Below are 23,710 nucleotides of genomic sequence, written 5' to 3'. Positions count from 1 at the left end.
TAGCCGGGGATTAGACATTTTCCATTAGCCTGGACGTGAGTGAAGATTGATGCAGACTCCATCTTCTCACCCCCTCCCATCATCTCACCCCCACAGACACCCAGCCGTCTCTCTGGGAGTCCATATAAGATCGCCTGGCTCTAATTCTAGCCATTTGCTTGGATAAGCATTTATTAAATGTTCACATTGTATAAGGCATTATGGCAGGTGCTCAGGGCAGGGGTGTGGGGGTGTGCATGAGTGGGGGTGGCTGAACAAAGAAAATGACAAAAATATGATCCTGTTTTCAAGGAGGCATTAGCACTTTTCACAATTCCTTCCATTTTCCAGTTCCACAAGGCCCTGCTTCCTAAAGCAAATGTCTCTAATAGTTGCCAGTTCCCAGTCTCTCATTGTCAATGCTAGGCATTCTTTTCAAACACTAAGGGTGCAGGGGTTGGGGCAGGACAGGAGAGGGGCTGAGCAATGGCTTCCAAAGCGCCACCTGGTGGAGTATGCAGATGGTGGCACTGCGGCATTCACCAGCCCTCCCCGCAGAGTGCAGATTCTCGAGAATTTTTGGTCTCCCTATCCGCAATAAAAAATGTATTTTATATTAAAAAATGTACACAAACTGAAACAAAAATCTCACATGGCAATACCTACTCCACTCTTTGTAATACACGCTGATAACTTCTATGCAATTCTATTTTCTTTAAAAATGCTGTTTACATGCATCCGTTCAAAAAGTATTCATTTATAGAGTCACTTTTTAAAGAGCCATTATAATTTCGTTTGGGTAAGAAAGAGTAAGCAAAATATAATAACAATTTGGCAGGACCAAACTTGGGCCACAGCGTGAGGGATTCCCATGTCCCCTGGCATACGCTCTGCCCAGAGCCAGGTCCAGTATCGCCTTGTTCTCGTGTGTCCTCCTCTCAGTCCTGCTCATCCTGCCTCACTCAACAGTGCTGATCATGACCCAAGTTCCGCCTTCACCTACTGTCAAACAGCGGGCCTCCCCTTTCTTCTTCCAGCTCACTTCAGTTCTTCTTTCACAAGCCGCCTTCCTTCCTATTCTGTCTCTAACCTATCATCCCATAGCTCTTTACCCTTTTCTTGAACACACCGACAAGGGGACTGGTGGAAGGAGCCCCTAGGGGAGGAGTGTGTCGCCCTGGAGTTGCACATCCATGTGAAGGCGCCCCGGGATCAGCCTGGGAAAGGGCCCCAGCACTGGGTCTGGCATGCCACTGCTCAGGGACTACACTGCTGACATCACAAAATAAGATATCTGGCCCACTGTAAAAGATGCTAAAAATATATAAAAATTACAAGAGTCCTAAAAAAGAAGAAAAGAAAAGAAAACTCAACAGCTGAAATAGTACTTGGATGTGCCAGGTCCTCTTCTAAGTGTTTTCTATGTCAGTACATGTACAATTCAATCCACACACTGACCCCCTTTACAGAGAGAGAACCCCGAGACACAGTAATCACTTAAGGTCTCACAGCCAGCAAGTAGCCAAGTGTGACGCCAGCTCTTGCTCACTAACTAGGAATCCTTCAACCAGGTTAAGTGGTGTCTGAATGCCCCAGGACTGGTTCTGCCTGGGAATGGAGATGAGCTCCATTCCCAGGGTCTGAGAGAGTAGAACCAACACACATATTCTCTCTCTCTCTCTCACACACACACACGCACACACACACACACAAACATACAAGGCCTCACGAGCCAGGAGCCAGGGGAGGAGAAGAAGGCCAGGAGAGTTGGGATGGAATCAAAACAGGGAGAATCAGACACTAGTATTACAGGGGAGAAATGGCATCCAAAACCCCTGGCTGGGAGATGAGAGGAGGTGCAAGGGAGCCGGAAACAAGCAGGTATTTGTGCATCCTGGTTGGCTCTGCTTCCTTTCAAGGCTGGAGGGGGGCATGGCATACTTGTACTTTCAAAAGTGCATTAAAAGTCTAGTTTTAAACATAACACAATCTTGGAATTGGATGAAATCTGAAAAAAAAAAAACACTAAAACTTAGGGGAGAAAAAAGTCAAGAAAAGCAATAATTAAAAGATAATTTCCGGAGAAAATATATTATTGGAACAAAAATGACAAAAAAAAAAAAAAAAAACAATTACTAGTTCAACTCAATGAAAATGACTGGAAAATTTAGCTTCTAACTGCAAAATGACAACCAGAAATGTGCCCTGGACCCTAGATGCATAGAACAAGGAGAACTCATCTCTGCTGAGCATCAGAGAAAAAACCCTTACCTGAAGGCTTTTCAGGCTGGCCAGCCTGATCTCCCCGCCAAGCCCCGCCGACCTACCTTGCACAATGAGGTGGACCCTGGAGGTCTTTGGGTGGTTGTCTGTCTGCACCGAGCAGGTGTACGGGCCCTCGTCATACACATCCACGTTCTGGATCTCGATGCTGTACTGCGTTTGGGTGTTGCTCAGGAGGACCACGCGCGGATCCAGGCACCACTTGTCATTCCCAGCATAGAGGATGGTGCTGCGGTTCAGCCAGGCCACCCGGGTGACCCGGTTGTCAATAGTGCACCTGAAGGGAAGACCAGACAGGTACGTCAAGGGACTGAGAGATGACAGCAGCCATCAGAGGTGGGTCCTCATGGCAAGGCTAGAATATCTTGTCTTTCTCCCTTCCCCCAACACATACATTTCCTTTGTCAGGGGTGGACTTTTCTGGAACACAGCAAAGGCCTTATGAGATTATAGCCTCAGAATGCTGCTCATGCTTTTCAAACCACTTGAGCACAAAACCACTTCAAATATGATCTCAGTTATAACCTAGAGGTATCTTGCATGCCCAGGATGGCTGAATACTTCGAATACTACCAGTTCTCCCTTTGCTCAAGGATTTGGTGATGATAATCCTTCACATTTATGTCTAGGTATTTAGGGTGCACTACAGCATTCAATACTTATGATAACCCTATGAAGAATATTTTATTGGAAAAAGCTTAGAAGAGCAGAGAAACTAAACTTGTTGTCCAAGTCACACAATAAATGTGTGTTAGATCAGAGACCCAGCTTTTAATGACTAAACATCATTTCTCTCATCTCAGAATAGCAAATTCCCACAGAAGGCTTCTGCAGTCAAAGCTAAATACAGACCACCACTATTGCTACTCATCTTCATCATACCCAGGGGCAGAAATGTTCGGTTACTGCTAGACTAAAGCCACTTTCCAAAATCTCAGAACTGTCTGCACATATAAAAATAGATTTTCTTTCTTTTATTTTTGCATCTGGAGTCCTCGAATTGTGGAAGCTCCCTTCTCTTTTCTACACTTTTAAATTTCCCAGCAACTCTCGCCAAGTCCTCATCATGTCTTTCGGTCTGTATTCATTTCCCTCTCTTACTACACCAAGTCTGTTCCATGGCCTTAGGCTAAATTTACAAACACAGTGTCCTGATCCTGACTATAATGCTGGAAATAACAATGCGGCATAGGGTGTATAATGATGCCTCAAATGTATACCTTATTTTGCAGTGTACAAAGCACTTTCACAGCTCAACGTCTCCTTTGATTTTTTTGCAACAAATTTCTGAGGTTGACACTGTTACCCATTCTCTGCTTTAAAGATCAGGACTCTAGGGTTCTGAATAGCCTGATGACTTGTCCAAGCAATGAGGCTAAAAGTATAGAAGTCAGACCTCTCAGCCAAGTCTTCTAATTCCTGGTCCTGTGTGAGACTCATAAGGTGCAAAGGTGAATTTTTCATTGGGGATAGGTGATGGCTTCTATTGGATTCTCAAAATGGTTTGTGACCATAAAAACTCTAACAACTGCTATTGTACACACCTGCTTCTTTAGGAGACCCCTGTCCCCATGAGAAATCCTGTACTGTGCATCCTTTTTGCTTTGCTTATGTAAATGTCTCAACATTATGGAAGGATCACTTAGGTGTAGATGGATAGTTTGCTGAGAGCTCTTGTGGAAAATACTGCCCACAAAGAAACACCTTGGCATAGGTGTCCAATAAGGTTTTTGCAGCTTATTGCATTTTCTGGCAATGCGGATGAGATGCGGGCTCTCTCTAGCACCATTCTGATGCAGCGTGGAAATGAGTGAAGGCCTACCTCGGAGAAGGTCGGGGGACTATCTCTCAAAGTGCACATGGACTACTTCTATTAGAATCACAGGAGAGGTTTATTACAGATTCTTAGTCTCACTCCCATTCTACGGATTCAGAAAATCTGGGAATTTATAACAACATCTCAGTTGGGTCATACACACACTAATGTTTCAAAACCACTAATATGGAGCAGTGTGTCTAGGACAACTTATATCATTTGTAGGGCCCAGTGCAAAACAAGAACACAGAGTATTTTGTTCCAGCATGAATAAGGATTTCAAGGTGGTGATAACAGATTTCTATGGAAATAAACAAAGTTGTGAAGCCAGCTCTGCATGTTTCTCAAGCTTTACTGTGCACATTAGCCCCCGGGGATTTGGCTGAAGTGCGGATGCTGATTCAGTAGGTATGAGGTAGCGTCTGGGATTAGGCATTTTTAGTAAGCTCCCAGGTGATGCCAATGCTGACGGCCCCTGGTCATTCCTTAAGTCACATCTAGAAGGTCATATCTAGACATGAGCTTTATGCACATTAGGGTTTGAGAAGCACTGAGCTAGCACCACACTACACAAAAGTGTGGCTAGCAAACCAGCAACATCGGCATCATTTGGGTGGGAGCTCGTCAGAAATGCAGAATCTCAGGCCTCCTCTCAGAGATCACAAATTTGAATCTGCATTTTAATAAGATGTCCAGGTAACTTGAATGCACATGAAGTTTGAACTGGTCAAGAGTATGCGCCAAGCCTTTATTGGGGCTTTGATGAGAATATCCAGAATGGACTCTAAGGGTGAACAAGAAGGAGAAAAGTGCAGTCAGCGGAGGGTGCACCTGATGTTGTACCTTCCCTTGTGCTCCTTGCAGACCCCATGACTGTCATCTGGTACTGCCTTGTCTGAAACACAAATTTGGAACGGCACAGGTTTGAAGTCTCTCAAGAACTAAAACACACTTTGCAGCTTGCTTTGCTACTAATGTATCTAGGATAGCTTATATTAATAACCTGAAGGGTGGCCACTGCTCTGACCTTCACTTGGGTCCAAGCAGGAAACTGGATGAATTCACAGTCATGGTCAATGTTAATTGACTACACGAGCCCATTATATGCACTATTTGATCATCTCACCAACTTGGTTGGGTTCACTTATTGCCAGTTGACAGACAAAATTAGCTGAGGCTGAGAAACATTAGCCATATTGACTGAAACCATGCTGATATTAAACTGCAGAACCAGGATTCATGCCGGTTTTTGTTTTGTTTTGTTTTCCAAATTTAGTGTTCTTATAGGGCCTCCCAAAAGAACACCTACATCAGTTCTTCTCAAATTCACCGTGCATCAGTATCGCCTGAAAGATCTGATTAAAAAGAGATTCCTGGGACCTTACTCCATGGGTTCTGATTCAGTAAGCCCAGGCAGGGCCTGGGAGGCTGCATTTCTGACAAAATTCCAAGTGCTTCTGACGCTGAAGAGCTCGCCGAGAACCTCTAACTTAGAGGTGTGTTTCCTGGCAAAATGAGAGTCGCAGAGTGAACAGGCACTAGGAAAACCCCCTGGTCTGAAACAATTTTCCAATACTTTACAGGATAGATAGAACTTTCCTGTAACCCATATGTTCCGGGGAACCAGAAGCAGAGTCCTTTTTTTTCTTCCCCAGGAGCTGAAATCTGACAAGTACCAGGTGAGTGGCCACAGTGCAGGAAACGCTGACTGGCACACACTAAACCGCTTGAATAGCTATTTTTGATGCCCACAACGGGGATCTCACAACCTCCCAATGAATACAAGAGGACTGTCCTGGGCTTCCTTGTGAGCACTGAATTACTGAAAATTGACAGAAATGGAAGCTGTCCCGCAACACTGCACTGCACTACAGGGCCAGAGAGGTTCGTCTGCTGATGCACCACCACTCAGAACGCAGCCAATTTCCAGCATGGTTTTGCGGCCACTGTGATAGACTACTCTGAGAAGTTGGCACAGTTCCAGCTGCGGTTCTGAGCACATCCAAGGTCATGTTTAGATGTCCAAACTGTCACTGCTGGGTATCAGTCTTGCTGAATCCCCATGGAACGAACGCCCGCTTCTGCAGAGATGGATCACAAAGGTACCTCGGCGGCCAACTCTGTCACCTCCTCACACCTGCCCCCATCTATCTGTCTCATTTATCCAGTCTCCTCAACAACGCAGAGGACACATTGCTCCTAGGTTAAAAAAAGAAAAGTGAAAATGAGCGTAATTGCTCTCTCAGCCACAGAGGAGGCGCTGGAGGTGGGAAATTCAGACAACAAGTTCTCTCTTTTCAGAGACAGCCCTCCTGAAACATGCTATGGTATCTCACCTCTCTCAGGATGGTGGTTAACTTTGGTGATTAAGTCAGAGTGAGTAAGGTTTCAAACTCCACTGTCCCTGACTCATCCAGGTGAGCTGAGCTGGAGATGGCCGCTCATCAGATGCTGAGGAATAGTCACAAGTCAATGCAATGTAGGCCAACAAGAGGTGGGAGATGGGTGATCAAAAGGGTGGGATGTTCTCAGACCAGACCTGCAAAGCCTCTCCCCTTTTGTCCACAGCCTCCAGATATACTGCCCTCCCACTGCTGGCATCCTCTCTGCCCATCCTGTCACATATATGAAGAATAGAGGAACAAGCTTTGTACCCCTGAGGATTCTGGACTGGGCCCTGCAACTCCAGCTCCCTTCTGTCCTCCAGCTTCAATGTTGCCCTCCAGTTGCCCCGCCCTGCGCCATCTGGCAGTGGTCATCAGCCTTCCGTGTCTCAGTGAATGGTTTTCCCAGCAGCATCCCTCCTGCGGCCCTCCCCTCCTGGGTGTGGCCCCTGTGGACAGCCCATGGTCTAGCATACTCAGCATCCTGGAAGAATCCAGACAAACAGAAATAAAGGCTGGAAAGGGCATTTGTTTTCCATTTCAGTGCTGAGCCACAGTCCCCTTCTTAGTCTGTGTGTGTCTGTCTGCACCATGTTCTTTTTTTGGATAAGTGTCTTTTTTTAGAGAAGAGGCCTGTACTATTTGAGCAGGGATTATTGAGGGTGTCCCACCTGTGTCAATATTCAGGCTGTATTTGGCCAAAAGAGGATCCAGCCACATGTGCACATGCTCACCCATGCATGGGACTCAGAGTATGGAGAAAGAACACTGCCACACCTGTAATTTCCCGCAGCTGCACCTATTGTTCCAATGCTCTAAAAATGCAACCCTCTGTGTCCTCAATATCTTTCTGATGAGTAGTTGTTTTATTACACATGCTGCATTTATACATAGAGGAAAAGCAAAAATAAATGATTAAGCAAGCCCAAGATGTGCACTGCAGAAATAGAACTATAAAAGTATGGACTCAGGTCCTGAAGTTACTTTTGGATTTAGGATGAGAGAAGAGACAGAGAGAGAGGGGGGTGGGGAAGAGAGAGAGAGAGAGAAAGAGAGAGAGAGAGAGAGAGAGAGAGAGAGAGAGAGAGAGAGACAGAGAGAGAGAACGAACCTGGGAACTGGAAGGAAAAAAAAGCGAGAGTGTCTGCTTGGAAACTTCTAAAGATGAGCAAAGAGAGTGTTGAAATAAGGAGAAAGATTATTGAAGAAAGTGAGAAAAATCCAGGCTTGGCCTTTCTTAAACACACCTGCCTGAAGATCTGAGGGCAATAATGGATCCAGACAGTGTGCGGTCCAACCGTTCCTTCTATCAAATGGCACTTTAACTGCGTCTGAAAGGCAGCACATCTCAAGCAATGCTTGAAAACACAGCAAAATAAGTGCTTCCGCCCTTCCCAGCACCTGGTCACAATTGCCTCTTATCACACAGAAACGCTCCAGCTGCCCCTAAGTTTGGTTCCTCCGAGCATTCTGCTTGTGCCCCTCCCCTCCCCTCAAGCATAACAGGGGAACATCACGACGCAAATGGCTCAGCAATACCCACACATGCTGCCATGGGGTTGGCGTGTGCATCTTCCACATCTGCTCCTGTGAGAAAGTGTTCTCTGGGGGACACCAAGAAATTAACAAAACAGGATACTTCACCATGAATACACTGAACATTCGGATATCAGCTAGCACCTTACTCCTTTATTGTAAGAGAGAGCTTCACTAGTGAGGCTGCTAATTTTGACCCTACTGGATTTCTTTTAGACTGTAAATTTGTGTGGAAGTTTACAAAATTGATTTGGGTCACAGAGAGACAAAAATACTAGACTTAGACTCACATTGCACACTGTTCTTACATGTCCCAACTATTACCATTTTTGCATTACACAAGAAAACGGAGGTATGCCATGGAATCTTTCCTAGCTATGAAAATAAGAGGACTAATCATGCCTAGGCAGAAGCAGACAGCACACTTACGACACAGGTGCAAGGACTGAGGGAGGAAAAATGAAACAAAATCAAAAGCAGTGGCACACACTGCACTGTGAGCCCCACACCACTAGTAGGTAGTTGTAGTCAGAGAAAGGCTCAGGGAGAGCGAAGAGAATAGGGTCTGACTGTTACAAGGAATGTCCCAGTTCTGTTTCTGATGCCCCTCAGGCCTCAGAGAGGTTATCTCACTCCACTGGGTTTCATTTCAATCACCTGCAGTAGAAATAACCTCTTTTCTTGCATGGGGTTAACGAGAAGATTAAATGGAAACATGCATGTAGATACATTCTTTTGTTTATTGTAAAAACTCAACAGACACATCTATTGTACTGTCTATCACATGTACTGCTTTCTCATCTTAGGGATGTAACATTGCTGATTTGATTGATTTTAAGTTCTTGAAAAGCAAGGATCATGTCTTATTTTCACTTGTGTCTCTACAGAACATTGTGCAGAGTACAAAGTAAGCACACAATAAATATCTGTCCACTGATTAATTATTTGATTAAAATCTCCCATCTTTCACAAACTCCCGAGAGATAAAAGACCATGAGGCCTGCATCCAATAAAGGCCCAGTTTGTGAGTATAATTACTCTGCATGTCCCTGCACCCACAAATGCAAATGCACACATCTCCCCCAGTGCCTGGTCATTATGTGTGAGAATGTGCAAGGAGGCAGTCCCCCTCCACTTCTGTAATGTCTTAGGGATAAATCAAGAAGCCTTTGCTCTGTGGACCTCCAGAAAGATTCTCCATAAGCACACCTACCATCTGTCCTTCCTGTCCCTCTCAAAACAAACTCTGTTGAGTTTGGTGGGCCACGACTTTTCCAAAATGAATGGCACAACCCTTTGATTTGTACACAAGACAAAAGCTCCATACTAATTTAAATGCTGAAACAAGAATGGGCTTGTTCAATAGGACATGTCTTATTTGTAAGTCATAACTTCCACAAGCCATTTTTTGATTCAATAACTGTTACACACATGTAGTCAAGAACTCTAAATTCTACACTCTAGCAAAAGGTAATCTGGGCAATGTGGGGCATCTTCATCATCTCATAGAACCACAAACAGTAGAGCCTTTTGCCCCTAGGTGACCAAAGTTAGGTAACCTGGAAGTTTTTCTTTCCTTTTCTTTCCCTAGCATATTCAAAATAATCCAAACACACATGAGCGTCTCTGGAATCCTGTCATGGAGACCAACCTTTCATCAAGGAAAGAGCCCAGAAGTGCCAAGAGAAAGTTCAGTGGGAATTCACGCTGAACTCCTTCTGTCATTGGAGCTTGGGCTTCAGTGAGTGATCCCTACAAAGTTCCACCTCACTTTCTGTGATGATTAATTCTCTGTGTCAATTTGACTGAACTATGGGATGCCAGACAGCTGGTAGCACGTTATTTCTGGGTGTGTCTGCGAGGGTGTTTCTAGAAGAGATGATCAGCAGACTTCGTAAAGAAGAGCCACCCTCCCCAGTGTGGGTGGGAACTATCTAATCCACTGAGGGTCTGGCTAGAATGAAAAAGTAGAGGAAGGGCACGTCACTCTTCCGGCTTGAGCTGGGACATTCCTCTCCTGTCCTTGCACATCGGCTCCCTTGTCTCAGGCCTTTGGACTGGGACTGAAACTTACACTACAGACATGAGCCAATTCTTATAAGTCTTTCGACAGATTAGAATAGATGATAGATAGATAGATAGATAGATAGATAGATAGATAGATAGATAGATCCTCTTGAAAAGGAAAACCCAGGCTAATACACGCTCCCACCCCACACGGTTTCAAACATGACATTCAGTAGGTTCATCAGAACACTTTTCACTGTTTCCTGTATATTCTGTTCACACTGGGAATTCTGTGACTTCCTGCTTTATTTGGAATGCCCTTCCTTATTGTTTGTGAGATAAATTCCTATGCCACACCAAGGTCAAGTTTAAATATTAATTCATATACCGACAAGCTTTTCTCTGTAAAATTTTGCTGTTCCCCCATGAGTGTTTTCCAGACATACTTTATCTTGGTGTGTACTGGAAGCATGATGTCCATGCTTTATCTTTTTGTCATATGTGGAGCTCTGGGAAGGCAAGAAGTAGATACAATTTTTTTCTCTACTCCAAGAACGCTCACACACGACTTTTGGTTGCTTTCAGGGCATTCTGGATCTTGGTGAGTGTTAAGGTGGCTGCCGAGGTTGGGAAGAGCTTGGTTAACAGCAAGGAGGAGTAAGGTATGGCCTGTCCAGCACTAGGAGGAGCATGAGCAAAGCACAAAGGAGCTGGGAAAATACTGGCAAGTTTGTGGAAGGATGGAAATGGGGAGCTTATGGAATAGAAGGCATGGGTAGAAGAGAAAAGTTAGCAGGGACGAAGCCAGCAAGCTAGCACGCTGCTCTCTGTGTGCCCGCACATCCACCACCCAGTGCAGGCTGACCAGCACGGATCATGTGGACAGGCTCCCTGCCCTCTGGCCTCCCGTTGTTCTGCCACTGGAAAGAAGTGGCAGGAGATGGGGTGGGGTTGGGGAGGAAGCAGGGTCCATCCACTGGCTGTCTATACCCCTCCATCAAAGATCACCGCCCCTGGCTAGTGACCCTCTCCACACAGCCCTCTCTCTGGTGGGAGCCATGACCCTCTTCCCCTTATCCCTTCAGGCCTAAAAGTGTTAACAGTGCCTTCCTGTTCATAGCCCCAGGGTCCTGACTGTCCCTTACAGTTTTCCTACACCTGGGCTGTACCTTCGTAAATATCCATTTTATTACACACTGCTCAAATTACGCAATTTGAGGATGCCATCTTTTCCCTGTAGGACCCCTGACTATCACAGGTAGGTTGTGCAACACACCCTCTTGTAAAAGAGTTCGCACTTGATTCTGAAGACAAAGAGCAGACAGGAAACCAAAGCGAAGAACTCTGCAAAGTCCAGCTCGAAGAATCACGGATGATTATAAATGGTAGCACACTGGAGCTTGTCTCTTTCTTCTCCGGGGGACAGCCCTCCTTGGCAGGGAAGGAGCTGGGAAGAAGAAACAGAATTCCCTGAGACAAATCCATCTGCAGGCTCTCCTCCGTCTTTGCTTCATCTCCAGTCCTGCACTCACTGGCTGAAGAAACGGGGCTCCATGGAGTCCCTGGACAAGTTAGGCCAGCCTGGCAGTTGTCCAAATCAGACACTTTTTTTCTCAATTACACTGATTAAACTGATTGTTACATTGATTGTTGTCCAAACCAGACACTTTTTGAAATTACACTGATTAAACCAGGATGTATTCAGGCAAACTGGGAAGAACAGTACAGATTAGCCACATGGAGTCACACTAGAAAAGGGGCTGGAAATACCTTGCTCCTCCCATGCCTAAGGCCTGGTGCGAGTACGAAGGATGCACTGGCCTCTGGGGAAGTCAGCACGTGCGTCACTCCTGGCTTCATCTCTGGGGCTAGTTCCACCTCCAATTCTTTGTCAAGACACACTTTAACCATCAAACCCCAGAACCCGACCTAGATCCTGCCTCTAGCACACTCCTATCACCCTAAAGTACCATCCGTACTTAGAACTTGAACATGACTTGAAAGGGGAAAAAAATCACGGCTTAGGAGACCAAAACCATACCTCAGACCACATGCAGCTGCCACTTCCTTTCCAGTTAGTGTGTGTGAAGCCTGGCACCCAGGTGTGTGAACTGGGCAGCATGTAGACTGCCTGTCCACCTGGTCTTGGCCCCAGGGACTGTGTATGCATATGATGTACATGTGTGGCCATGTGTGGTGGGAGGGAGCAGCTGGAAAGAAGGAATCTGGTTCGCAACCAAAGAAGAGATCCAGAGAGTCTCTGCTGCATCCAAACCCCACAGTTCACAGGAAGAAAGGTCAAATACAGCTAGAACTCCAGAGGGACAAAGGGGACATCTGGATTCGAGGTGGGCCTTGTCTGTTCTCTCACTAAGTGATTTTGGCCACACATCCTCTCACCTTTGGTGGTAACACGGTGCCCACATGACTGCCTGGGGCCTAGGTGAGAGCGAGGCACAGTAGGGGAGTGGACTGGCATCCTCCAAGGAGAGAGGCTACCGGCTTCTGAGCTCCATTTCTACCATCTACGGAGGTGAGACACAGTCGGGACAGGAAAGCAGGACCACATGCAGATGCACACTCCAGGGGCTGGAGGCTCCTCCTGCTCTGTCCCTGTCCTGTAGAGCCAACAGAAGCCCCTCCTCTCTCTAGTGGCCTGTGAGGAGGCTGACAGGAAGGGGTCCCCAGAGTCTGGAAAGACAACACTCACTAAAACAAGAAAATGTAAGCAATTAAGTGCAGAAAAGGTAACTGGATCTCTCCAGATAATTAGCCCAGGTGACGTGGCACCTTGGGGAACAGGATGCATTCCCCAGAAAGATGAAGCTCCCAGTGGGAGGACACAACCTTTGCTGGGCCTGTCGTCATTCCAGAGCCCTCCCTCACCTCGATGGGGGCCTCACCATTTGCACAGTCACTGCACTGTCCCTCTCTCCCTGTGCAGGACAAAGCAGGAAGTCAGCCTTCAGCCCAGGCCCCTCAGCCCCTTCCATCATTTCTGTGTGCTCCCTGGGTTCTGGGTGCTTTTGTTTCTGACAGCCCAGCCTGAGACTCTGTTTGCACCCCCATCTCCACAGACAGCCACAAGTGCGTGGGGTTTGTGTCCCCCAGGGCGGCCCCTAGCAGTAGCCTGTGGGGGAGTTACAAAAGGGCCTGGTCACCCTGGTGGGTCTCTGCCTAAAATCGAGCCTCCACTTGGCTTCTTGCCCTGTCCTGCCTGGCTTCCCCCACACCTTCTGCCTTTTCTCCTAGGCCCACTTCCCTAATAAGTCATGACCACACAAATCCTTATCCCAGAGTCTGCCTCTAGAGAACTGGAACAAAGGCTATCTTATGTGTAAATCTCACAAATGCTTTGTGATCAGAAGGAACTCTTCCGGAGAGGGAGTGTGAGATATTTGGGAGGCTGCAAGGAAAGGAAGGTGCTAGAAAGATGGAGGGTGGTCTGCAGTCAGGCACTGGGAGCAGGCAACAGCAGGTGAGCCCTGCCCCTGGGAGAGAGGACACGAGGCAGGGTAGATCCTGCAGCCAGAAGCCGGGAGTGGGGGTCCTTCTGGCTTTGGCCTAAGAGACTTTGGAAGGCCAAGAAAATTTCTGTCTCCTGGGACACTGACACAGAGGTGAGGGGACACAATCCAGCCAGGCTTACGTACTAACAAGGGACATTCTGTGGGGGTTGGGGAGGATTTGGGGAGTTCAGTGGGTGGCAGGGACATGTGGACAGCAAACAAATACAGGATATAATAACACAATAAAAATACAACCACTGTGGAAAACAGTGTGGAGATTCCTTAAAGAACTAAAAGTAGATCTACCATTCGAACCAGCAGTCCCACTACTGGGTATCTACCTGGAAGAAAAGAAGTCATTATATAACATGAAAAAGATACCTGCACACACATGTTCATAGCATCACGATTTGTAATTGCAAAAATATGGAACCAGCCCAAATGCTTGTCAATTTGGGAGGCTGAGACGGGCGGATCACGAGGTCAGGAGATCGAGACCATCCTGGCTAACACAGTGAAACCCCGTCTCTACTAAAAAATACAAAAAACTAGCCGGGCGAGGTGGCGGGTGCCTGTAGTCCCAGCTGCTCGGGAGGCTGAGGCAGGAGAATGGCGTGAACCCGGGAGGCGGAGCTTGCAGTGAGCTGAGATCCGGCCACTGCACTCCAGCCTGGGCGACAGAGCGAGACTCTGTCTCAAAAAAAAAAAAAAAAAAAAAGAAAATGTGATATATGCATATATACACACCATGGAATACTACTCAGCCATAAAAAGGAACAAAATAATGGCATTCGCAGCAACCTGGATGGAACCGGAGACTATTATTCTAAGTGAAGTAACTCGGGAATGAAAAACCAAACGTCGTATGTTCTTGAACTCATATATGGGAGCTAAGCTATGAGGACTCAAAGGCATAAGAAAGATACATTGGATTTTGGGGCCTCAGGGAAAAAGGTCGGGGTGAGGGATAAAAGACTACACTTGGGCACACTGTACACTGCTCGAGTGAAGGGTGCACCAAAATCTGAGAAATCACCACTGAAGAACTTATTCATGTAGCCAAATGCCACCTGTTCCCCACTAACCTATTGAAATAATAAAAAAAAATATTAAAGGCAACCAACCAAACAAAAGATAAGCTGAATAAATGGAAAAGAGGTGAGAAGGTATTCTCCCCAGGAAGAAAAAGGCATCTAAAGATATGGGTGTGGGACAGGCATGGTGGCTCACACCTGTAATCCCAACATTTTGAGAAGCTAGGATGGGAGGATGGCCTGAACCTAGGAGTTCAAGACCAGCCAGGGCAACATGGTGAGACCCTGTTAAAAAAAAAAGAAAAAAAAAAATAGCTGGGCGTGGTGGCCTGTGCTAATAGTCCCACCTACAGAGTGAGACTGTTTAAGATTAATTAATAATTAATTAAACAAAGAATAAAGATTTGCGTGTGGCTCTGGGGCAGATTTTTAAAGGTTTAGTCTGATGGTAGCAGAGAGAGAACACCGAGGAAGAAAGACTAGAGACGGCTGTAGCTGCCCTCAAATGCCAGGCTGGGGAGTACGCTCCCAACAGCCGCAAAGCGGATGAGCAGAGCCTCATGGCAGGAGAAAAATCATCATTGGAAGCAATCAAGAAGCAAGCCAGGGTGAGGAGATAATGGGGGCAGGGAAGTCCATCACTGCCAGAAACAGAAGCATGGAAATGTCCCCTTCCTGGGAGTTGCCCTTCCCAAATACGTTAGGCCTCGTTCTCACCATCAGACATCTAAACAGATACGCTCTTAAGGTGCTGGAATCCACCTAAACAGGGCGGGCAGGGAGGGCTGTCTGTCAGGGGTCTTGGTGGCCCATTCTTTAGGCCCCCTGGGTAACCGTCCAACTCACAGTCATCCCTCGGCCTGTGTTTCTAACTTACGCCTTAAAATTCCCTTCAGGTGATTATCTCCAAAGATGTGGATGAACTGAGGTGCATTAGAATAGGATTATATGCCCATTTATTTGACAAATGTTCATTGAGCACCTACTATGTGCCATGTATTATGTTCAGCTCTTAAGGAATTCAATGCAGAGGCAAACAAGACAGACTCACGCAGAGAGAGGCACAGAAGGACAGGATTATAATGCAGAAGTGTGATGTGTCTTATGGTAGGAAACCATGAGTGTTGTGCAGAAAGTAGATGTGTGTGGAGGAACCCAGCCTAGTCTAACGGGTCAGGGAAGGGCTTGTAGAAGTCATGTTTCTGTGGAAAACTTTACAAACGAGTATCAATATAGTGCTGGGAGAGACAAGGGAGATAATCGACCAATAAGGAGCCTACAGAGGTTAAGTCTGTGCAGCTCTTTCTTTCATAAGCCTAAGGCTACTTAGCTACTTACTTCAAGGAAGATTTTGGATGACAGCGGGCATCTCCTGATTCTTTGACCCGAAATCAGTAATAGTCTTTTCTGGGGCGAGTAGATTGTAAGATTTTGCAGTGAACGTTTTGAAAGCTTGACAATGCATGGGTGTTACTCAGATTTTAACAAGATTTCTGCCATCTGGAAGCCGCCGCACATTCGTATATTTTATCTGCGATCACCTCAGCTTGCTGCTTCCTATTTGAGAGAGGCAGCAACCATGCCTAGTAGCTTGATTTCCATGGAGTCCCGCGGGGTGCTTCTCTCTTTATCCATTGTGTTGTGACAAGCCTGAGTCCCTAGTCTTTCTGTGACTCAGTTATCATATGTGTCAATGGGGAAAAATGGTCTACCCCACCCTGTTCTTGTTGTCATGAGGGTCAACGTAAGTATTGAGGGGAAGAGTATTAGAGACTCTGCAGGAGCATGGAGGTGTTAATGTTTACAAACCTTCTGAGTGCAGATGCCATTGTCCCCTCCCTTCCCTGTTATTTTCCAGGTGACCAAATACATGGCTACATCACCATGTTCAACATTACAGATTTATTTATCGAGCTTATATGCCTGTGAAGATTCAGTGCTCACTCTTCAGAACAAAACATATTCCTGACTCTATATTTTAGGAGCTTATGATACAAAGAAGATAACAGCTACTTAAATGAAATAAAGCAGGGAACCTGCACAGGCAATGGAATGACAAACACCAGGTGGATACAGAAAGAAATAGACCCAAATTTAACTCTCAAAGTACAATGACCAAGTCTGAACCAAACGGAGGAAGCCTTTAGGAGAGGGCTGTTTTCCTTCACTCTGTTGGAGTTCCCACCCTGGTGGAAGGAGCAGGCAGGATCCTGACGGGGGTTGGGGGCACAGATGGGGGTAGGGCAGTGGTCACACATCAGGCAGAGGAATCGGTCCTCAGGCACCTGAGCTGCATCAGCTGTTCATTCCAAAGTAATTTCCTTCAACCAACACTGGGCAAATAATTATCCGAGTCCTTTACAGGAACTCTCGGTGCCTTTGATGATGATCTCTATTAACTGGTCTCTGTAGGAAGGGACTCCAGCCTGACGGTGGAAGAGCTAGTTATTTCCCTGCGTGCATTCTCGCTAATTTTGAACCTCCAACCACAAGCTCAAATCATTTCCTAAACTTAAATGGACCATCTTCTGAACACCAGGCAGTGGGGGCGGGGGGCCTCTTCCACCTGGTGTTTTGGTTCCACACGCAACCCTCTTCAGTCCAGTCACTCTTTCTGCTGCAGGGACCTTTCTAACAAATCTGTTTGAGAATCACTTGTTCAAGAACCTTCAGTGGTTCCCACTGTCTTCAGGATGAAGCTCAAAGAGTTCAGAAGAACGTGCCAGGACCTTGAGGCCTGGGATCCTGCAGCTTCCTTAGGGTGGCATGCTCTCCCATGCCCCAGTCCATTTCCCATGCTGCCCCTCTGTCTACAGCACCCCTCCTTCACAAGGCTTGCTCCCCCACACCCTTCCTTCACAAGGCTCCCTCGACCCAACAAGGCTGCACTTTCACAGGGTTCCATCCTAACCCTTGCCAGCCCACATGGCAATTCTGAAGGCAGGGCCTGTGTATTTTCTTTATCTTTTTTCTTAAGCCTCTTGCAACCTATTGTGCCTTCCATGGTACCTAGTTCCTTATCACAGGCAGTCAGTAAATATCAGTTGCTCGACGTGAAGGCACACTGTAGCAGGCATCTGTCCTAAGCCAGGTGTCTCTGAGACAATAGCTGGCCTCACACACAGCCCAACACTGGCACCTCTCCAACTGTTCTCCATGGTTACTCACACCGGGCTGCCAGAAGCCTAACATGCCTGCATCTATAGCACATGTGAGCTACGCCACTAGAAGTCACAAAGCAACATTTTATGCTCCATAAAAGCTTGCAAAATGAGAAGGGAGAATGCAGCAGACATTTCATGACAATGTTTTTGATAATTAACCAGAAAAATAATAGCTCAAACTTTCCTTGTGTATGACAGCATGCAAAAGCCCTTTCTCATAGAATTCATATCTCACGACATCATCATGACAAAGTTGGAGGCAGAGACACATCTCAAATCCCAGATCTGAGGCTATGAAATGTGTGATGGTGAGCAAGTCACTTCATCACCCTGGCCTCGGTTTCCTCTTCTGTACAGGACAATGGTAACGTCTATGGGGCCTCAGCTGTGCAGTTCTCACCATGAGAAAGCTCTATGGGGATCCGTGAAGAGCCTGCTAGTGGCTTAGGTCTGCTGCTTGCAACTCCATCAAACGTCCCTATTTCTGAGGGGCAGGGCTATCTGAAACCCTCAGCTGTTCCACATTTGCCAAGGTGACTGGACAGAAGAAAAGATCCAGGAGATTAGACTAGAAAGTGGTGTAGAACTGTGAAGGCAGGGATGCCAATTACTAAAATATGATACATGCCAACATGCCTTCACTTCCTATGCAAATTTGTGAGAGAAAGAAGGGAATAAGTGCAAAGGAGCATGCTGTATTTCACCTCAGCAGAATGCAGAAGAACCAGATAGTATTAATTAGAACTTAAATGCATGAAGTAAAATTAGCAACATGATTGCTCCTCTCGTTGTAATTATCACGGGAATTAAAAAAAAACAAGGAAGAGAATGGAAAATGTGGTATCTTCCTTTTTTTCTTCCACTTGAGAGCCACATTCCATACCTCTTGATCTTGTGACTTTCTCTTACTGGTGTAGTATCTCCTTGCATCTCCCTAACAAAGCTGAACCAACTCCCACTTTCGAGGCTTTGCTTTCTTGCCTCCATCCCGCTACTCAACTGATTTATAGACGCAAGTGTTTTCATCTGTCAAGATGATTTCCTATTACTGGTCACCTCTGGGAATATCAGACTAGATTCCCTTCTCCTTCTGAGAATATTTACTGTGAAAACAAATCTCCTACTCCCAAAGTCCTAACAGATTCTGGAACTGGATTCTTCTAATTAAGAATCAGATACATGGCCGGGCGCGGTGGCTCAAGCCTGTAATCCCAGCACTTTGGGAGGCCGAGACGGGCGGATCACGAGGTCAGGAGATCGAGACCATCCTGGCTAATACGGTGAAACCCCGTCTCTACTAAAAATACAAAAACTAGCCGGGCGAGGTGGCGGGCGCCTGTAGTCCCAGCTACTTGGGAGGCTGAGGCAGGAGAATGGCGGAAACCCAGGAGGCGGAGCTTGCAGTGAGCTGAGATCTGGCCACTGCACTCCAGTCCGGGCGACAGAGCGAGACTCCGCCTCAAAAAAAAAAAAAAAAAAAAAAAAAGAATCAGATACATTTACATGTCAGCTTCATCCAAACCTGTTAAGAATGTTCAATGATCAGCAGAACATCCAGAGAGAAACAGGAAGGCTGTACAATCATTGGCAGGAAATGAGTTTGTTCTCAATAAAAAGCCTGACCAAAACTGCACCAGAAAACTCAAGAAAATGGAGGTAGGTGAAGATGAAAAAGGTGAACAGAACTGAGGAAATAGTGGGAGAAGACATACTGTTTTGGCAAAGCTTAGAACGTTGAGGCTGTATCCATTTGGCACCTCCTGTACTGTCTGCTTTTTTTGGTCTTTCTAATACAGTCCTAGGAGCCCCAATTTGAAATCACTGGTGTTGGAGGACAGATATTCTGTGTGTGCATTGAAGAAAAATAATAACAACAAAAATCAGTTTTTATTGCCTGAGAAGTCTTTCCTTCCATGACTTTGAGGTAGAGCCCAGAGAAAGCTGTAGATTAACCGAAGCTGACCTGAGTTCTAGGGAGACATGAAAAACTCACATGAGGTCTGTCTTTAGGAATTCTGTCTTAAGACACATTTTTCTTGTCTTCAAAGCAAGAATGGGAACCGAGAGGGCCTAAGCTACTGGGTCCAGCTACCCAGAGAGGTTCTGATACATCAGCTCAGTGGGGAGAGCAACAGCTCAACTCAGGGCTCCTGGGATTGGTCTGCTTCCCTTTGTGACTTTACCGAGGATAGTGCCAGACGCTCTGAATCAATATATGTGTGAGATGCAGGAAAACTATCCCCTGAGTTGTTTCGAAACCATCACTTAGAGGTTCAATAGTAACGATGTGTACACAGCTGTGTGCACAACATTGCTGTTCCAGAAATGCAAACCGTTTTGGACACCAAGTCCCTGTACAGCCACCTCCAAATTCCTCTTCTAGAGTATATGACCAATAGACCCCACCCCATCCAACCTATCAACACACACACACACACACACACGCGCGCGCGCGCGCGCGCGCGCTCGCGCGCGCATGCAATTCTTTTGCAAACCACACTTTTCCAGGGGCACTTTCTAAAGAGAATTCTTCACTCAATAATCTGCTGGGACTGGTGACACCAACTCATCCCAAAGAAAAATTACCACACTGTCAATAGTGATTTCTGACCTTATCAGCCTCTTGTACCTGTGTGATCCCCTGGCAAGTTAAGTTGGTTGGGTGAACTACACCCACAACTATAACCCACTGGAAGGTTCTTTGAGGCTCCTGTTTCTGCATGAAGGAGATATACATCTGGACAGCCCAGGGCCAGTCCGCAAAGATCTGAGGATGGTCCCTGGAGAGGCAACATCTGATGTCGTGCTCTCTACAGTCCCTGGGCAGCTTCTAAACTCTACAGCTGAGAGAGTAAACGGGACTAGCAACAGCTGAGATGTAACATTTTGTATGCATATTCAAAAGACATTCATTATCTGCAGGACATTGTTTAGAAATTGCTCTACTATTTAATTTGTGATAAATGATTAGTAAACATGTTTATCAATGTAAAAAACCACTCACAGAACAACTTTAATTGGATTCACATACTTTAGTGTCTGGGAAAGCTGAGAAGCTAACCACCCTATACTACTGCCATGTGCTTCTCCTCTCCAGCATCCTGTCCCCAGCCATCTGCCCTCAGACTTCATCTACAACCCCAGATAGCCCTTCTGCCAAATGTAAACTGATGATCACAGGGAAAAGTAGAGGACACATGGATGAGAGTGCCCAAATATGAGAATACCCTTTGTTGACAAATGCCAGAAGAGTGTAAATATTTCAGAGGGCCAACGCCCAGGCCAGCATCCCACTTGGTTCAGTCCCTTGGATGGGGAAGGGTGGATCTAAGACAAGAGCTTGGCTCTGGGACTCACAGATTATAAAGTTAGACATCACTAAGTCTGCCGGCATGACATTCTTTCTCCTATTAATAGCAGCTTCTTCCATTTGCTCGCCCCAGAAAACAAAATGAATGAGGCTTGGCTGTGAATGTAGGAGAGAATAAAACCCAGGATGGCAATAAATCGGAGTGCAGAGTGGCAGACACTGTAATCTGCCGGAATGCCGCTCTGGCTCAAGGAAAAGAACCTCTTTGGGGAAGCAGTGGAGGGAATCAATGCCCATAAAAGCATCCAAGGCAGCAAGCCACAGCAGAAAAGACAGATACTGTTGACCAGCACATGCAGCAGATTGCTGGCTGTAAAACAAAATAGAAAGTCATTAAAAAGGTGGGCAAAGGGCATGATTGTGTGATGTGGATGTCACAGGGGACCTGTGTTATGGAGGGCTCAGGACTCCCCATCCGTCAGAAGGTCAGCATCGCCAAGAGTGCCTGAATCCCACACTACAGATCCCTCTCCATGCGCTCACCGCAGCAAGGTGAGAGATGAGTTAGTATTTATTGCCACTTATGTAATAGGTCTATTTGGAAACACATTCTGACTCGCTTATCAGGATATTAATACATCACAGCATATTGAGCTGTATTCATTTTGGGTTCGGGTTGCTTTAACCAAAGACTTTCCTGGGAAGCCTGCCAGGGTTTGTTTTTCTGGAATGAGCTCCCTTTTCCGCCTCATTCACCACCTTTCGATCCACCAGAGGGCAGAGTCAACCCATAAGACTCAGGCTCAGGGACTTTGGGGGGCAGTTGGAAATAGGAGGTGTTTTGGGAGAATGCACCAGAAAAGCAAAGGCCTGAATAAGTTATTCATCCTGGAAGCTGGAGATGGAAATAGTTTCTGGAACTCTCAGGATAATAAGACTGGCAATAAGGCCCGAAAGAAGCAAGTGAGTGTGCTGTGCCTCAGTTTCCCAACATTTGAAAGGAGCAGATGCTTGAATCATTTCCAACTCACCCTGTAAATTAAACCACACTTTACAAGTCACAGAAAACACCTCTCACAGCAAAGGGAGGGGGGGGCGCTGGCAGAGAAACAGACTGCAAGGTCGCAGCCAGCACAAATCGGAAAAAGGCACATCCTGGAGGCTTCTTCCCTCCTTCTCGCTTCCCTCTCCCCTTGCCTCCTGGTAGGGCGTTCTCCTGCATTTCCGTTCTTGCCCTCTCTCTCCTTTTCCTTCTTGTGCTAGTTTGGCTACCCTCTCCAGCTCCTCTCCTCTTGGGAGAAATAAAAGTAAAACCAAAAGCAACTCCTAGGGGAGAAATGACAGCAGCTGCTTCCTCCCCCTCCTCCTGCCCCCGCCATGGGAGGTGGCCGCGAAGTCCCGGCACACTGCCAGCTATGGTGAGAGCTTTGATTTCCAATCTGATCGCCTCATTTTGTCAGCCTCTGCATAACACAAACAGCTCAGCCCCCATTGATCACAGAAAAGAAGTGGGTGATGGAAGGAAAAAAAGTAGAAGGAACACCTTCCTCTCCCATAATAAATAACTGGCACAGGCATCTCCTGTCACCCTCAGGATTGTCCGTGGTGTGTATCTCCCTACCTTGCCATTAAGAAGTAACTCACCACAGCTGGGCTGGAGAGAAACAGTATCTCCCTGCTATTGTTCACAGTGTTCTTGTGCTGACAATTTCAATCCATCAGACTTTTCTTCTGCAAAGAATTGATGGACTCAGGATCCTCTGGCTCCCAGCTGTTTGTATTTCTGCACTCATTCACGCACCCAGGTGGCGATGTCCTCGTGCCCACTCAGTCTCCCACTCCCACACCTCGCAGGGGCGCCTGGGGACCCAAGGTGCTTGTGGAAAGCGAGGCTGCACCTTTCCTGGGCTGCACTTCTTCCTCTGCCAACAGCCCACTCATCCCCCTCCTGGGACCCCTGTTGATCTCTTTCATACACACACACGCATGCACACACACACCCCACATACCACAGCACACACCCAGCCACACACACACCACACACTACACAGCACACACAGAAACATACCACACATACAACACACATGCATCATATACCACAACACACAAAATACACATACCACATACCACACACCACACATGCACACACACCATACACACATACCACAACACGCTCAACATACGCACCACATACAACACAGACCACATACCACACACTACGCATGCACACACACCACACACACCACATACTATACCACACACCATACACCCCACTACACACATACACACCACTCATACCATACACAACACGCACACCACATACCACACCACATCCAGAGACACACTCCACATTCCATACCACACACCACATACCCCACCACACACCACATAAACTGACATCACAGATAATACACAACATACACACAAATATACCACACACACAACACACACACCATACACACCACACACACACATAGTACCACACATACCAAACAATACATACCACATACAACACCACACAACACGCACCCCACCACACACGCACCACATACCACAACATACCACCCACGCCCCACCACACACATCACACACACAACACACACGCACCACATACTACACAACCCATACTACAGACACCACACACACCACGCACAACACACACCACAACACACACCACACGCCCCACCA

The 23,710-nt window shown here is 46.6% G+C and overlaps 1 protein-coding gene across 6 annotated transcripts in view; it reads right to left on the bottom strand.

Moving 5' to 3' along the window:
* Positions 1 to 23,710, bottom strand: part of NTM (neurotrimin) — a 963,524-nt gene that overhangs the window by 193,146 nt on the left and 746,668 nt on the right. For all 6 annotated transcript variants that reach the window (XM_033204656.1, XM_033204657.1, XM_033204658.1 and 3 more), the window contains one exon: positions 2,307 to 2,539. In XM_033204656.1, coding sequence (XP_033060547.1) covers positions 2,307 to 2,539 — 233 coding nt within the window. The remainder of the gene's footprint in view (positions 1 to 2,306; positions 2,540 to 23,710) is intronic.

This window comes from Trachypithecus francoisi, unplaced genomic scaffold, assembly GCF_009764315.1.
Source record: "Trachypithecus francoisi isolate TF-2019V2 unplaced genomic scaffold, Tfra_2.0 Lachesis_group8, whole genome shotgun sequence".
In the NCBI taxonomy this organism is placed as follows: Eukaryota; Metazoa; Chordata; class Mammalia; order Primates; family Cercopithecidae; genus Trachypithecus; species Trachypithecus francoisi.
The sequence above is the reverse complement of the archived record's forward strand: the minus strand, read 5'-3'. Positions and strand labels throughout refer to the sequence as shown.